The following is a 13,958-nucleotide window of genomic DNA, read 5'->3' as shown; positions in this document are numbered from 1 at the left end:
CAAGCAGGGAAATGCAGGGTTTCCCCTTTTGCAAAGGTGCACCCACAGTGTTGTCCCACAGGATCATGCCCCTGAAACCTCAGGCATGGCAGGGACCCAACCCTGCGGAACAACAGGCAATGCCCATCTATAATCGAAAGTGCAAGATTTTGCAAATCCTTGTTACCTTTACATTGTTAAATGGGAGATAATTTCCAACTCTACTAAGAGTTGCTGAACCATATATGTTAGCAGGGTAGTTCTTTCTTAAAATACTTTAATACAACCTGTTCTCTGTACCTGTATTTTTTTAATGCCAGAGTATATTAATTCCAAATCTAACTGGTATTACGGGTCGAATTTACAGCTGGTTTCAATACTAGCTTCTGAAATGCACTTGTTATTTCTACATGCATGTACAAAGTGATATGGAAACCAACAACATGACTATCATGGCAGCTGTCAGCTAAAAAAAACTCACATGACTCGTAGCATAGAATAAGTGTGCAACATGTTTATTTGTTTTTAGCATTACCACCGCAAGCAAGCAATTGTGGTTTGGCTTGGTCTTTTTAATGAGGAATTCCTCCTTATGAGTAGGAACTTTTCTGTTCTGAAGAGAGTCTGTATTGATATCACAATTATAAAAGATGAAGTCTTCTCATATATACAAAAAAAAAAAAAAAAAGACTCAACAGGTCAGCTTGGAGGATCTGTCTGCATGAAGCTGCTCAAGCAAATCCAAATCTTGGCATTTGGGAACAGCACCATACCCAAGTGTTCAGGCATGAAGCCACTACACCCAACATGGTATTTTCACAATTTGCAAGAGAAAGCTGTTCCAAATAAATTAAGGAAACCCTAGGCATTGTGAAACATACTACTGAACTACAGGCACCGAGCAATGCTTAAGCACTATTATTTGAAGTGCTCAGACTACTGCAGTCTTGGCCACTATATCAAGGGGCCTAGGCCAAGCTGCAGAAGTGTGGCTAAGCAGAAGGCCCCAAAGCCTGCATCAGAGTGACTACAGAGTGAACCTTTGCAGATGTGACTCACTTGGTCAGCAAAGTAAAGGAAGCTGTCAAGATGTCTAACTATACCAGTAATGAGATACAATTAAACAGAGTATAAGGCCTAGAAGAAGGCATCATAAGAGAAGACCATACATTAGGTAATCAAATGTACTATACCACAGTTTTTACTTATAGTAATTGATGTAACCAAATGTATTACCTACTGTTTTGCTATAATAGATATATTGTTGTTAAGTTCTAGATAAGTTGTTATTAAAAAAAAAAAAAAAAAAAGCGCAGCCTCATTTTCCAAGACTATACATTTTGGGGAAGGGAATAAAAGGATAAGGGCAAGCAGTATTCCATAATGGTGAAGGAAAGAAATGAGAATCCTTCCCTCCAGAAGTACAATTTTCACAGGACGTAAATCCGAACTACTGATACGTTTCATGCCTAAAAGAAAACTAGTTCAGAACTGTTCCAAAAGTTTGGGTGAAACAAAGACATTTAAATAAAACCAATCAGAGGTCATTTATTAGACTATTAGAACCAGCCATCTAAAAATATAGGGTATAGGCTCAGGGGAAATTTGGAGAACTCCATAAATTCAAGAAGACCTGATGCCAATCTATGTGCCACCCTCCTCCTACCTCTTGAGTCTCCCCAGCTGGTATATGTGAGAATCTATGTTGTACCGTCACAGATAGCCAGATAGACTTTAGGATAAATAGTTGTTTTTGTATTCTGAAGTGCAGTAAAAGTTTGGGCTGTGGACCTGTTTCTGCCTGTTTTATCAACAGCCAACCTGCAAGTTACCTGTAATCTGGATAACAAAATATGAAAGGGAACCCAAACTACATGCGGCTACATACCAGTATGAAAAACAGTGCAATAACTTGCACAAATGCATATATTTTGATTTTAAAAGTGGGTCAACAAAGTAAAAAAACAAGCTACCAGACCTGAAGGCGAGACTGCCACCTGCTGGACAGCATCTTCAAACTTTTGCCATCGTATACCTGCACTAGGCAGAGCGCTGCAGAACAGGCTACCCTTGTAGTCCAGGCACCAAACGTATTTCTCTGAGACGACAAGGCTGAGTATTCCATATCCTGGGCCAGAGTAGCCCATCCAGCTCTCTGCAAACTAAAAACTGGAGAGTTAGAGCAACATCAGGTATCTTCAACTACACATGAAAACTCACATGGACAACTGTAATAGCAAAAATATTTTACAAAAAAAAAAAAAAAAGATCAGAATACAAATGTTAAGTTACATCAGAAGAATACCTGTCTTGTGTAATATAGAACAACACTTGTCAAACATCTACTACACGATGATGTGCGTTACCAACTGTGTTTAGGAACCGCAAGATACTTGGTACAGAGTCTCACCATAAACAAAAGCCTGTACTGTCACTTACTTTCATAGGGTGAAAAAAACCCCCATTATTTTACTGATTAGAAGAAAATACATTATGTATGTATATTTGCAAATATGTGACTGTATTCTAATTCCTACTAGCTCAGGTAGCTCTCTCTGTTTAAAAAACTGTAACATTAGATGAAAACAATGATGGACTGACTATATGTTTGCTAGTGTGGAAGAGGTTAAACACTCAGCTCTCACACTTGGGACTTTACTGTACAAAAAAGAGCTGAGACTTGCTTATAGATTATGCCAAGATTTCAGTCTGTTTTAGCTGAAGTTGATTTCCCTACAACAAGCAGCAATGTAGCTTATTCCAAAAGTAATTAAGATGCTAAAGCTGGCTTCTAGACTTTGCAAAGGTTGAGATATTTCCCCTTCACAATCTAAAATAAAAGCTTATTTCACTATCACATTTATCAAATATTCCACTAACGGAAAAAAAACAGTACCATTTTTATCTTGCAATGATAATCACTTCTTAAAGGAGATACTATCAGCTCAAAAGTTACCTTTTAATCAGGAATATTTAACTTGCTGTTGATGCAATACCAAAAGTTTACTGAAAATTCAGTTTTTCTGCTTGTTTACCGTTTGATTTACCATATAACATTTTATCTCGATTCTGCTCTGAATGAAATCAGTATTAAAACTCTCATTGCCTTCAGCAGTTCAGGACCAAGATCTTTATAGTAAATCCAACTAATGGATTATAATGTAGAAAACACCAATTTGCTATTTTATATGTTCTTCCTTCAACAAGGCAACAGCAAGGGAGAAAGATAAAGTCAGAGTGATCTCTGCCTTGACAAGTTCACAATCTAAATAGCCAAATATTAAATAGGAATTATCTGCTAGCTGAATCCTGAGAGATTCTCAGCATCTTTAACTCCCAATGAAACCAACAACATCTTGGAACACAGTGGACATGCTTGAAAGATCCAAATGATGGGGCTACCTTAGAACAGGCTTTTTGTATTTTACTGCTTTAGTGATAGGTTCACGACAGTGTTTTAAACTGATAACTGAAAACATAACACAATCTGAACAGATGTTACAGGCTTCACTTCCTTCCCAGACTAGAAGCCTGAGTCTTTAACTAGAGCCTGAGAGCCAGGTTTGGGGAAAACCTCCATAAACCCAGCTCCCAGGCCAGGCTCCAAAACCTGGCTCCCACACCCTTCAGCTTTTAAATCACTGCCCCCCACCGCTCAGCTGAGCAATGAGGGCAACAAGGGTAAGCCAGTAGGGCTGGAAGTTGGGCTTAGGGTAGGCCTCCGCAAACCTAGTTTCCAGCTCCACCAGGTTTTAAATCATTGCCCCTGCCACTCAGCACAGCAGGAGGGAGAGGCAAGGAAGCAGGCACAGATGAGACATGCTTGCAAGCTTGACTCCTGGCCACAGTGGCATTTCTTCAGCCGAATGGCGGAAGAGCAAGGGGAAGGAAACTGTGGCAGTGCTCCCTGCACTTAGCTCCAATGCCTGATATCTGAGCAAAGGGAACAGCATAGCAGAGCCCCTAGTGGGAACTCAAGTGTCAGAAGCAGGCAGGGACCATCTGGAGCTGCTCCCCCCCCTCTGTCTACAGGATAAGGGGAGAAGCTGCCAGGTCTCTGGAAGGGAGCTTTTCTTATGGCCCCACAACTCCTGGTCCCCAGAAGGAGTTAAGCAAGCGGAAAGTGTGCAGACTTTTGCTCCTGAGAATACTGATTTAACCCTGGTTGTTTGTGGAGCAATTATAATTTTTCCAGGAGAAAAAGCCTGAATTTCTGCACATCTTGTTTTCTATCAGGACAATGATGATTTTCCCGTGACAAAAGTGTGTCTGTGTGTAGCCTAAATCAACAACCAAGATATCCCTTCTGTAAGTATTTGCAGTTATTACTTTTTCTGAAATACACATCTCATATATTACCTAAATGAAAACACGTACCTGATCAGATTTTAACAGTACCATTTCATCCAAGCTTGTTTGGGTCATATCCTGGGATGTAAGATTAGCACCCATTTCTGTCACACTTGTTTCTGAAGACGAATAAGGTAACCCGTGCCCATAAATATCCTCTTCATCACTTGATGCTGATTTCTCAGTCTTGCTATCATGGATGGTGGTTACCCATTCAGCAGCTTCAGTACTAGATTTAACTTTGACCGCACCTCTCAAGGCAAATCCAGAAACAGCAGTGTCTTGTGCATATAGATCATTCTTAGAGAGATCAGACCAGGGAGCCGTAAGGTTCTCTGAGGCAGCGTTCATTAGAGTAAGTTGCTGCCGCTTCTCCCTGCTGTTTTCATCACTTTCTTTTTGTGTCAGTGATTTTTCAGCACCACATGTAGTATTAAACACTAAAGACATTTGGCCCGTGAGGTTTGTTTCTGCAAAAATATTTTCAGTATCCTCCAGATTTATTTCCCCTAAAGTTTCTTCTGCTTTACACAGTACTGTAAAATCCTGCTGCTCCTCTTGGGTTAACTGTTCAGAAATGCATTCAGTTTTCACATAAAACAGACTCTGACTGCATTCTCTATCAATACTTTCTGCTGAATCTTCTGAGAGTAGTAGGGGAGAACTGGATAGCAAAGTATCTGTAACAGTAGGTGTACCCATTCCACTATCACTCTGGGGAAGTTTGAGCAAGTCAGTTTTATCCCCATTTTCTTCGTGCATTGTTGAAGTCACAGACACAGGAGACTGAAGCACACTGAACGTTTCCGAGCCATTATCCTCCTGTAATACACTATGCGACTCTCCACTGAACACACTTTCCTGATCTGGAGAACCTGTGCTCAAATGATCTATACTACTGCTCATTAGACTAGAAGTCATGGAAAATGAGTCTGCATTTAAAGAATGTGGACTGTCACCAGAAAACTGATGCTCATAACTTGGCATACCTTCAAGAGCACTGTGATTTTTCTTGGTCCCATTTTCTGATCTCACAAAATGAAAGAAAGAAAGAAAGAAAAGGAATATTTCTTTATCAGACCTATTCATTTCAGTGCAGACAAAAAATTTGAATTATTTTGGTTAAAAAAACAAAAGAGGTGTTAATATTAATAGCATAAAAGAATAATAGAAACTAGACTCACTAGAACGCTGTCACTTCTCTAGGGGGCAATACATTCACTGATGTAAATAAGGACAAAGGACAGTGCTTCTTAACCTTAGTGCCATGATTCACAAGCTAATCTATAGTGTCAAAAACATTCTGACCCACTGTGGTCTTCCTGAGTTCTTTGCAATGAAAAATTGCTCTATTATTTTTCCGCAGTCAAAATACAGGTGAAAACAAAAACATGGAATTTTTCAAGGGGTCCCTTAAATTTAATGAGGAGTGCTTCGAGTCTAAAAAAGCTGAGAACCACTGACATAAGAGGTTGGTAAGTGGCCAGCTATTTACACAATATTGTCTGACTAGGGGCTTTAATATTGGCTTCTTGAAGGCTCAGATCAAGTTTAGTACCCAAGCAGTTAAGAATCCCGATACCTTTACTACATTAAGTAAAAATTAACAATATGGATATGGATTTGTTCTTAGGTATATAAAGAAATACTTTACAATGCATTACAGCAGCCAAAAAAGTGTTTTTTACAGCTACTAATAAAATAAAGTAAAAAAATAGTTATATATAAAATATTTAAAATTAATAAAGACATTTAAACAATCTCCAACTTGAACAGAAGTGAAGCAGACTGAGTAATTAGCATTAATTCTTTTAATATCTAGCACTGTTTTTCCACTTCATATGTTATAAATAATATAAAAACAAAGGTAATGATTAGTAACAGCAGCGTTAGAAAAAGAATATCACAGATTTACCTTGTCTCTTCTTTTTTTTCTTTTTTACTTTGATGGGCTTTACAATCAGTTCTTGGTCAAAATCTTCAGAGCTAATTATACTAAACCGTTGTGAAGAAGGCTGGCACTCTCTCTGAGCTTCACCTGATGTGTAGTCTGCATACGTCATGAAACTAGAGCCACTGTCCACAGAATTTATTGAACTGCTCCTGCTTCTTGATTCACTGGCTACTGAACAGCCTCTTTTTCTCGTTTCACTGCTGAAGTCATTTACTTTCTCAATGCTTTTCTCCATTGTGATTTCCAAATAATTTTTTGCTATAGAATCAGAGTCATTTTTATCAACAGTAATTTGGGAAGAAGAAACCATTATGTTTTTTTCTGTCTCCACTGAAGGGTCAGACGATATAGGTGTCAGTACTGACAATGGGGTCTGCAATTTGGGACTCAAATCTGGTAATGGACTCAGCAATTTTGAACTTGAATCTGAACCAGAAAGGGAAAAAAGGAAATACTGAAACCTGTAAAGTTTATTAATAAAGAGCTCTTGGAAAGCATTCAAACAAAGGTGGGAATTTGTTCCTCAGAATACCCTGCTAAAACCTACAACATTACAGCATAATACAGCTGCAAAATGTAATGTAACTAGATTTATACTGAAACACTGTCATTTGTACAGTAGTGCAATTCATGCTCTGATGCCTCCATTAACTCACATTAGCGTAACTAAGTTTATGCCTACGTATCAAAAGTAATATAGACCATGAGCTGAAGGCCCAACTACATGAAATGCTGAGTGTGTTTTGAGGAATCAGGCCCCTAACTTTTAATTTATCATTTAAACCACTCTGGCAAATTCAAAGAACAGCACTGAAAACATTAGGTGTCACAAAGCACCTGCAAGTAAAACACTGCTTATACGACAAAATTATTATTCAATGGACATTATGGATTTAACAACAGTCTCTAGAATTTGTAGAGGCTTTGTTATAGATTTACTAAAATTGTGCTGTTGTTGGGCGGAAAAGTTTAAACATACAGAAAGTATTAAAACAGCTTAAATGATGCTTAAATGACAGTTTAATGGATCTCTTGCACAGGCTGCCTCCCCTTCCTCCTCCCTACCCCCTCTGCAGCCAAATACCTGTGTTTACCATGATCCGCAACCCCTCTGCAGCAAAGGTAACTGCAGACAGGGAGAAGCAGCAGGCTTTGCAGCACAGTGCAGCTCTGTGTAAATGACTCATCCCCCATGCCACACAGGACATTTGTGGTCTGTGTTCTGTCCACAGGCCATAGGTTGCCACACCCTGCCCTACAGATGACTGTTTCCTGGGCTATGCTAAACTGATAGCAACATTGCATCAACAGAAGACACTGGGTTGAAGATTCTTTTCATCCAATATTTATGATCCCTTCCCATACTAATGCCAACTTTTGCTGGTCTAAAGCCTCATTATCCAACACATTAAAAGAAGAAATTAACCAAGGCTGCCATTAACAAAACACTGCCAAACCTTTCTAAAGAAGATTAGTAGCATACCAAACAGATATTGACCTCAGTTTTGAAATCAAAGCAAGTAACAACACACTAATATATGTGAATCCCCTTAGTTTATTTTCAGGCCATTAAAATATCTAATGGGCATGAACCAACAATTCCACTTCTTATGAAAACCTTATATCCACTGCACGAACTGGGCAGATTCTGTGCTCAGACCATTTTGGGCCACTCTGGCAACACAAGTCATAAACAGTGCTTGGAACATTTCAGAAAAGAGATGGGGGATAACTAAAATGCAATGTGCTGCAGCATCCTGATATGGAATAGAGTTACTTGGGGACTAAGCTAGAACACATCGCAGGTCTGAATCAATGCTGATCCATTCTTAGAAGTAGACAGCTATGGCTGAAACTCTTAAAATCCAGACTATTTCACCTGCAACAAGCAGAGATTTGGCTTGGTAGATCATTTAGGATTTAAACAAAAACAACCCAAAACACTCTTCACCTTTAATAAATTCTATAGATGGCATAATTGTAAAATTACAATTGTACAATTATGTGTTTACTCTTTTCACATGATTATACTTAAAGAAACAGTACAAGAACATCGCTATGCATCACTTTCTGTAAGTCGCAATAAATTTTAACAACAGTACAAACCTATTGATGCTAGTCCTTCAGGTCTACTTGATATTCTTATTATGTCTCTATCTCCCTTAAGAAGAAAAATCTCATTGTTGGTACAGGACACGGACACAATATCACCATAGCCTTCCAAACCACCAATCAAAGCCTATAAAAGAAATATAAAGAACATTAATCAAAAGGTTTTAAAGTACTAAGCTGTAAATATCAGATAGTCTTTAGGATGCTTACTTTTGATTAAAAAGTGTAATTCAATTTAAGTATAGCTATATAATCAGAAAAAAAATGTAAACAAACTCCGGACCAAAAGGAATGATCTGCAAATGGATAAAGAAAAGCAGAAGACAGAAGAAAAGAAGAGATGGAAGATGAACTCAGCCACGAGGTTTAATCATCGAAAGTCACACTAAATAAACTGCAATAGGGGATTTACACGGTATAACAGATTAGAGAGTTTGTGAGAAAAATGATATTGTCATGATTTCCAGAAATGAGTGGAGAATGTGCACCTGTAATAGCCTAAATAAAAGACTATTTCCAGCAACACTAAGCACCAACAAACTTGAGTTCTCAGAACTTTAATGATGCCCGTAAACACGAAAGAAAAATAAAGTATTCCACCAAAAGAGATCTAATCGTAACTTTGCACTATTGTGCATATGTGAACTCATCAGCCTGATGAGGCATCACTCATTTTTTCTGCTCAAAGCAGCCAGAATTGATCCCTTAAATCTAAAAAGGCAATCTGGTGAAGGAGAAGAGTTCTAACACACATTTAAGAGTCTCTAACAAAACCATAAAGAATGTGACCTGACACTAATGACACCGTACTGTCCTCTTTCGGCCATCTTTTAAACCAGAGAGATTTCTGATAGCCATTTTCACAGAGAAAGGAGAAATTGGGTTTTGGCTTGTTTAGTTTTTCTTTATTGTAAGATGTGATCAGAAGAATGGAGAGAAGAAATAGTTCCAGTTATATTTTATATAATGACAACTTTCTTTAGCTTTGTGTGCACAGCTATAAAGTCTACTCGGATACAAGTATAAATTCTAGACCTGTGTATATTTGTTATGGATGTAGAATGCACTTTAGGCAACTAGTTTCCATACAATAGTTCCCGTTAGGCAGTTAGCTTCCATACAATATTATACTAGATAGCTAAAGTTTACAGTCTAACACAGGCATTAGCAAATGTCTAAATTTGCAGGCCAGGTGCCTGTGACCTGGCTACTACTATGGGTTGTTGATCCCCTATTCTCCTGCTACTCCAATCCTTCCCCATGTCCTGCATCACCCCCCACCACTCCCCACCCTTTACCTGGCACTCCCAAAAACCAAGGAGACTGTAACTAGGGAATATAAAATTCAACAGTGAGGCCATGGAGCCAGAAGCTCTAAGTCCCTCTCTTTAAATCATACCCCACCCCCCACCCCCCTCTACCTCAACCAAATGAGACCTTCACAGGCAAGGTCCAAGCTCTTCAATGGTCGGATTCAGCCTGTGGGACACAAGTTGCTGACCCCTGGCCTAACATAATCATCATCACTTATCTATCTTGTCTATGACAACCCTAATGCAATGAGAAATCTAAGGAAAAGAAAAGCAAATGCTAGGTTTTAAATTGTTTCTTAATAATTTTTTAGGTCAGGACACATTAAAAGACACATGCCCAAGGATCAACATTGATAAGACTGAAAACCGGTAAGCAGTCAAACATATATCCATTAGTTGTACTCACCTGGTTCACAGTGTCTAGTAAATAGATACTATATTCATTCCAACTCAGCACCCAACCTTCCTGGAAAAAGCATGAAACAAGTCCAAGGTGTTTCCCTGGGAAGCTGTAACTTGCTCTGTCAGGTGACTCCAGCCGAGGATACAGTTCGAAAGGTTTTATTCCTCCAGCAAATACCTCTTTTAAAATAAACGTGGCCTGCACAGTTCCATGCACATCAGACTTCCAGAGGCGGAGGCCAGGTCTAGCAGCAAACATTGTCAGGTCACTTTGCTTACACAGTCCAGGGATAAAACATGCTCCAAACTTACCAGTGCTAGAAAATAAACAAACAGCTTTTCAAAATACATACATAAGTAAAAACCTGAAACAGGAAAAAAAAGATATTTAACTAGAGTTTACAAACACACACTGACCAGAACACCACTTCCCTTTGCTTTCACCAAAATTCTCCAACTTTGTTGTCTCTAACACACGAGTTTGGTTAGACCAGTGCTGTCCAACTGGCCACTCCCAGGCCACATGAGGCCCCAGGTTCTGGGTCAGGGTGGTGTGGAAGGAGGTGAGAGCAGGAATGGGGGTTCATGTGGCATGGGGCAGGGAGCCATGCAGAACTGCATGCAGCCTGGGAGTGTGAGGCCAGCATGGCATGTGGCTGGGGGAACCCAAGGCTTCAGCCATTCAGAAACTAGACAGCTCTTAATTAGATTAAAATGAGGCAGTGGTGGGGGGCAGAGAGGGGAGTCAAACTCATCCAGCCCCACAGGCCAGATGAGCGACATAGGGCTTGTTCACAGGCCAGACTGGACCTACAGATCAGTCCTGCATGGATCTAGCGCATGTCCTGGAGCAGCCACAGCAGGTGTCACATGCAGTGCAGTCCTGCTTCAGCCACTCCAGGGTTGTGCTGTGCACAGCTGCCACTCACCCACTTTGCCCTTGGAGCACAGAACAGCATGTAGCTGCTCCAGGGCTATGCTACACATGGTGGCCCCTTCACTGCTCCAGGATGCATGGTGGAGAGGGTGCTATGTGCAGCACAGTCCTGGAGCAGGTGCCACTATCCAGTGCACCCCACATGTTGCCCGTGGGTCATCTCGAAGACCAATGGGCAGCACGAAATGCTGGATGACAGGGCTCTGCTGGCTGGATCTGGCCTGCAGGCTTTATCTTTCATACCCATGGACTAAATCACGGATGAAGGCTCAGAAACACTGTACACAATTCCCTCAACATTAAGGTAAGTGTGAAGTAGGAAGAAAAAAAAATCCTCCCATTTTCTCTCTCAGCAGCAAGGATGCCCTTCTCACCCATGCAGTAAAATAAATTATGGTGATCTTTCCTACTACAAAATAACCTGTACTCTGCTTCCCCTTGAGCTAGGACATACTGACCTTTCAACTGACTTGCAAATCACTATAAGTGGTGCTGGCTGACTCTTGGCATCTGCCCATTAGGAACAAGGGAGAGGCTTCAAACTCTGAACTGCACTGAAACAGTACTGCAACCACTAGGACAAACCCCCTTTACAGAACTAATATGATTATAAAAGTTGTTTTAGTGTTACTATTTGTTTGCCTAGTGCACATATACACTAAACATCCCTTCAACATTCAAGGAATGTCCTCCATACTGCATAAACATATCTAATCATTGATAGCATCATGCAGTTCTAAGGCTGCTTGCTTTTCTCCTTCCACATTCAATACATCTAACAAAAGACATACCAGGGAACTATAAGCATGAACTATAAACTGGAGTCTTTCCTAATTATAAAACCAAAGTTGAAAACTTTAGCAAGCTTCCACACAGAGCTCAAATCATAATTTTGCTCTATTGCACATATTAACATACCAGCATGAACAAGGCCATATAATCTCATTCATTTTTCTCTCTCAAGAAGGTAGGGATCTACCTCTGTACCCTTTTATTATTAAAATTGTCCCTAGAAAGTGAGTTTACCCTTTGGCTATTTTAGACAGAAATCTTAAATGTCATGCACGGAACTGAACCCTCTTTGAACATTATATATTTGTTGTGAACCACAGCAAATTCCAAGTTACGAAAGGAAGTAAAAACAAACGCACAACATTTCAGTTTAAATATCTCTGTCCAGTTAGGTGTCCAAGGCCTGGTGGCTTACACATTTGCAATCAATACCATCCAACACAACAATAATCTTATTTTAGAAAGAATAATGGAATGAATAAAAATACTTAAGAATGTTCTTATGACCTTTTATGGGTAGATATTAGTGTAAGTGCCTGCAGTGACTGACTAGCACTGAACAGAAAATTATGCTGTGTTAATTTTCTTGCTCAGACCATTCTGTCTCTTCAGTCTATTCTGAAGAGCTACATATTAACAGATGTTCTTGCATTAAGATTTTATGAGAGTTACTTTTTTCTGGACTGTGTTCCAACTTGCTTGACAGATTTTTCTTCTGTGTAAAAAAGCAAAGTTCTCTGTAGGGTAGATACCAACAGCACCTTCTGACTGTAATCCAACTGCACAATTGAAGAAAGCTCTTCCAATACCAGACTGGAGTTGCAAACACCCTTTTAAAAGAGAATAAAGACAAAAGTCAACCCCTTTCTGAATTGAAATATCTGGTAGTGACTGGTTACTAAGTACACTGGTTCTTTCAAGTATTAATATGGGGATAAAAGAAGTCTGAGCTATTTGAATAATTTTCTTTTGAAATCCACACAAAGAGATTTCCAATTAACTGACTTATCTGTGGTCTGTGTGGATTATGCATATAGATAGCATCAAAATATATATTTCATCCCATGTTGCAATTCTAGCTACCATAATTGGTTTCAGGTCTAAGAGAACTCTGAAATACAAGCTTCTGCACACTTACTCCAATGGATGGGATCACAGAAGTATGAGATACTGATTCAATTAGTGGCATTAAAATCCTCCACAGGAGAGTCAAGGTTACCTCAGGAGTAACAAAAATCACAAACTTTTTTCTCCTGCATAGCTGTAAGTTAAACACCTGTTATCTCAATTTAACTGGCCAAGGCCAACCTGCTTAACCTGCATGTTCTTTACAATCCCTTAGAAAGATCAGATTTGATAGCAGCATTCTGCAGTAAAGGATCCCAAACTAATTTTAATTCTACACCCTAAGCTACTGAACTTTGCACAGCTGCCAGAAAAGGATGAACTTGATCACTATAGCAGCAGGCTTTCCAGCAAAATAAAAAGGGGCACTGGTTAGAGTCTAAAGGAAATTCCAGCAAGTCCTTTTGGACAAAGTTGGTGGGCATCACTGTAGGTGCAGGATGGGGAAAAAGTTTAGGTAAAAGGAGGTAACAATGGAAGCAGGTGACCACTCAGTTGTAATGAAGAATCCCTATATAATACCATAGGATACAAGGAAGTAAATATTAGCAGCTCATTACACCTTTATGTGTACTGGCCTTCTTTCATAAAATCAAAGGCAGAAACTATCACACCAAAATCTAGATTTACCTGATCTAGATCCAGTGAAGAATAGACAATTTTTCCTTTGTCATCTCCAGAGAATAATTTCATTCCATTAGGACTCCAAGCCAAGGCTGTGATACTACTTTTGTGGATACCAGCCACATCAAATCTCCGAAGCTACAAATTGATGCAATAGAACACAAGAAAAAATAGGGAAAGGGAAGGAGACAGACACTGTGTTTATTCAGTGATTCAGTTTAACCTTCCATCCTTATATGACAAAACTAAGGTTATTTTTCATGCTGAAGCAACAATGCTATTTGGTTTTTGTCATATACCAAGTCATATATGAAAGCATTTTTGATCAAGCATATCCTGTTTAATCAACTACATTCGTTATTAAAAAGGA

At 39.3% G+C, this 13,958-nt stretch overlaps 1 protein-coding gene across 2 annotated transcripts in view; it reads right to left on the bottom strand.

The window, feature by feature from the left end:
• The window catches only part of TECPR2 (tectonin beta-propeller repeat containing 2), a 66,842-nt gene that overhangs the window by 40,729 nt on the left and 12,155 nt on the right, over positions 1-13,958 (bottom strand). For both annotated transcript variants that reach the window (XR_016440376.1, XM_090034063.1), the window contains exons 4-10: positions 13,595-13,726; positions 12,512-12,669; positions 10,115-10,427; positions 8,390-8,522; positions 6,245-6,709; positions 4,357-5,354; positions 1,958-2,141 (exon numbers count right to left, since the gene is read on the bottom strand). Coding sequence is in view for 1 of the 2 variants with exons in the window: in XM_090034063.1 (XP_089890189.1) it covers positions 1,958-2,141; positions 4,357-5,354; positions 6,245-6,709; positions 8,390-8,522; positions 10,115-10,427; positions 12,512-12,669; positions 13,595-13,726 (2,383 nt within the window). In the remaining variant the exon portion in view is untranslated. The remainder of the gene's footprint in view (positions 1-1,957; positions 2,142-4,356; positions 5,355-6,244; positions 6,710-8,389; positions 8,523-10,114; positions 10,428-12,511; positions 12,670-13,594; positions 13,727-13,958) is intronic.

Source organism: Crocodylus siamensis, chromosome 2 (genome assembly GCF_052110815.1).
Source record: "Crocodylus siamensis isolate JL-2025a chromosome 2, ASM5211081v1, whole genome shotgun sequence".
Classification (NCBI taxonomy): domain Eukaryota; kingdom Metazoa; phylum Chordata; order Crocodylia; family Crocodylidae; genus Crocodylus; species Crocodylus siamensis.
Note: the sequence above shows the minus strand (reverse complement) of the source record. Positions and strands in the feature narration are given on the sequence as shown.